Source organism: Anneissia japonica, unplaced genomic scaffold (genome assembly GCF_011630105.1).
Source record: "Anneissia japonica isolate Jap-2015-1 unplaced genomic scaffold, ASM1163010v1 scaffold3709_len703521_cov189, whole genome shotgun sequence".
Lineage (NCBI taxonomy): Eukaryota > Metazoa > Echinodermata > Crinoidea > Comatulida > Comatulidae > Anneissia > Anneissia japonica.
Genome location: NW_022694779.1, coordinates 581,587 through 584,925, shown reverse-complemented (window position 1 = coordinate 584,925; position 3,339 = coordinate 581,587). Strand labels below are relative to the sequence as shown.

The 3,339-nt window shown below is 34.1% G+C and overlaps 1 protein-coding gene across 1 annotated transcript in view; it reads left to right on the top strand.

Annotated features, from left to right (window-relative positions):
- The window catches only part of LOC117101319 (protein unc-79 homolog), a 38,270-nt gene that overhangs the window by 31,587 nt on the left and 3,344 nt on the right, over window positions 1–3,339 (top strand). Inside the window, exons 43-46 of the mRNA XM_033241285.1 lie at window positions 593–762; window positions 1,244–1,258; window positions 2,005–2,082; window positions 2,709–2,918. Coding sequence (XP_033097176.1) covers window positions 593–762; window positions 1,244–1,258; window positions 2,005–2,082; window positions 2,709–2,918 — 473 coding nt within the window. The remainder of the gene's footprint in view (window positions 1–592; window positions 763–1,243; window positions 1,259–2,004; window positions 2,083–2,708; window positions 2,919–3,339) is intronic.

Sequence of the window (3,339 nt, the reverse complement as noted above, 5' to 3'; positions counted from 1 at the left end):
ATATATATATATATATGTGTATATATATATATATATATATATATATATATATATATATACACGTATATATACTTCTAAAAGTCGTGTATCATGCATAGGAACGTTGACGCCTGCAAGGCTCTGGTACTTTAATTATGAAACTGTGATAAATAATTCTCATTTTGTGATCTGTGCTTGTTTTAACCAGTGTATACCAGTTCTAACCAGTTCTAAACATGGCTGGCAGAACCGGGAGCGGGGGTCAGACCCCGCCACTTTTTGGCAAAAAATAGATAATGTCTATGCAGATTTGTGTATGATCGGAAAGAAATGCTAGTGTGCCCCCCCCCCAACATTCAAAAATGTTCTGCCACTCTTGCTAAACATCTAAACAAATCTTATAAAATCTGTACTTGTTCTAACCAGTCCAAACCAGTTAATACCAGTTCATAATCTAACCAGTTCCAAGTAATTGCCATGAAATATCTGTTTCAACCAGTCTGAACTAGTTCTTACCCAGTTCAGTTAACTAGTTCTAAATGAGTCTGTACTCTGTCTTAATATTAGTTATTCATCCAGGAAAGTTAGCAATGTTAAACAAATATGTTTAAAGCAATTATCTATTTTTACATCAATCGACAGCTGTGGACAATGTACTGTGAACAGTTTGCTATGATGAGCTATCCACACAGTGAGCAGCACAACACAGCAATTCTTGCCATCATGGACTTTTGGGGGAGAGTCACGCCTGGAGTTCTACAGCTTTTGTCTCACTCTAAAGTGGTAAGCTGTTATATATTTAGTATACAGTAGTCGTAATATTTGGTGTTGTTATTGCTCTGGTTGTAGTAGCTTTTGTTTTTGTTTTCTTCAGTTGTTTGCTTTTATCAGTTATGTTAATTGTAAAGTTTTTTCCCCCACAAATTCATGTCAAAATACTGTTGAGCCCTCATTCATCCGTAATGCTTGTTGAAAATTAAATGTAAGCATCCTGTTTCCTATATTCAGCAATTGGCTGCATCTAGCCTCATATGAAGCTAGAATTACTCTACATTTAACATAAAACTGTAATCATTTTTGATACACATACAGAATTAAATTATTGGTTTTTAATTCAGATAGAAGGATGATAATGTTGATGATAGTTTCACTGGACTTAATTATTTTTTAATGAGTCGCTCCATTCTCCTGTTAATCTATGATGTTAATATATCTGTATTGCATTTATAATCTGCACTTCATGTGTTCTTGTTGTGATGGTAAGGATGCTCGGATGGAGGTAATCAAATAATCTCATTTGCAAAGCCACTCGCTTAAATGACATCTCAAAAGCTTCACTCATAATCCTTTGAAGAGCCACACTCAATTTGCACTTTAATTCCACTCACTAAGTCTTCCAATAGCTTTGCCAATTTGCACTCAATAAAAAAGGTTGCAATTGCAATTTTTTTATCTGTCTAATTTACTGCACTTTGTAAATATCTCAAAACATCATTTAAAAGATGTGATAGCACCCACTAACTCAGCTACACCTAAGTTTTGGTTGAGTTAACCATGAGGTCACAATAAGGTCATTTTGTGAGGGTACAGACACTGCACACCTTACACATCCATAGTGTAGTTTGCATATTCCTGGTTTAGAAATAATACATTTGTAAGTTTTTTTAGTGTTTCCCTGCTTTTTTCCTGCCCCATTCTGTCTCACCTCTAGAACTGAGCATTTTATCTGTTTTCTTTTATTGCAAATAACCACAAAGAATACACAACTCAAGAAGAAATCCCAGTAATCATATATAGGTATAAAACTATGGTGCAAAAAGTAGAACAATTTCCATAATCTTTTATTTCTCAGCATTTTTGGTTGCTTTTTAAATTAATATAGCCCGAGCATAATTATTCAGTGAATAGAATTGTATTTTCATAAATTTACTTTTATTGAGTACCTTCCTTTGATTTGATTTTTTGTTTACACATTATTATATTTCTTATTGAATTAATTTCAGTAACTTCTTTATTTAATTGCAGTTGGCTGAGCGGGTAAACATGCACTTTTTGAGTTTGATGGAAGCATTGTTAGAATGTCACTCATCAGCGTTACCCAAGGTAAATTACTTTCTTACTACTAATAAGAATAATAGTAGTCTTATATAGCGCATTATTATGCTACCTCCATGCCCATCACATTAGGATTACCAATCTCCCTGGGAGAGTATTCCATAACATTGCAGCAGCTAATCTGCGCATTTTGCCATTTAACCCTAACAGGTACCCACTTATACTCCTGGGTGGAGTGAAGCAATGCAAATAAAGTGCCTTGCTCAAGGACACAAGCTAAATACAAAGCGAGGGATTAAAACCCCGACCTCGAGTTCGGGGAATCAAACCATTCCCACTGCGACAAACCACTTAATAATGTTTGCTATTCTTCTCAACTTTACTATTCTTCTTACATCATTCTTCTTCCTTTCATTATCTTTATCAACATCTCTTTCCAATTTTGTCTTCAGATCTGTTCTCTCATTTCATCTTTACTTTTCCTTTACAATATTTGCCTTGCTGCTTCTATTTCTTTTGTCTTGTCCTTCCTCCAATCTACTTTTTCCTCCTATCTTCTCTTTCCTTTTCACATCTCTCCTTTTGTTCAACCAACTTCCTGTTTCTTCTCATTTACTCTCATCTTCCATCATTTTAAACTAAGTTTAACATGTCAATATACCTATTTTTCATAGTTACTTCCGATGTGGAGCCCAATTCTGTTTAGCTACCATTCAAAGGTAACAGTAAGCTCTTCCAAACATTTTTTTTACATATTAAATTCTTATATATATATATATACTTCCTTTATTCGGCTCTTAAGGGGAAACAATTTTGTCTATGATTTCACCTCAACATCGTTTAAGTTTTCCCTTAGCAACATGACTTTCGCCTTAAGGTGCTGTTTTTAACCCTCTTCATTGTTAAGGTTTCCCCTTATGGATGGATCTAAGCTGTTATATATAACATTTATGTGTTGAATAAATTTTGTGTTCTAAGTCTACCAAATCGTTGTCATCTCATCGTATTTTCATTGAGTTATTTATATATATATATATATATATATATACTGTATATATATATTTTAAAATTCATATATTAAAGAATCTCTATTGAGATCCAGCGGGCTGCCACTGATGCACGGTAGAGATTGCATCTTTAGATCTCCGATCTTGTTCACAAATTCACGGACTAGTGCTGTCTCGTACGAATTTCGTTGGACGTGTTAAGAATGACAAAATATTCTTTGTATCTACAGGAACCGAGCCACATAGCTTGTATTCCACTATTTGCATTCACACCTGGGTTGTGTATATATATTGCCTT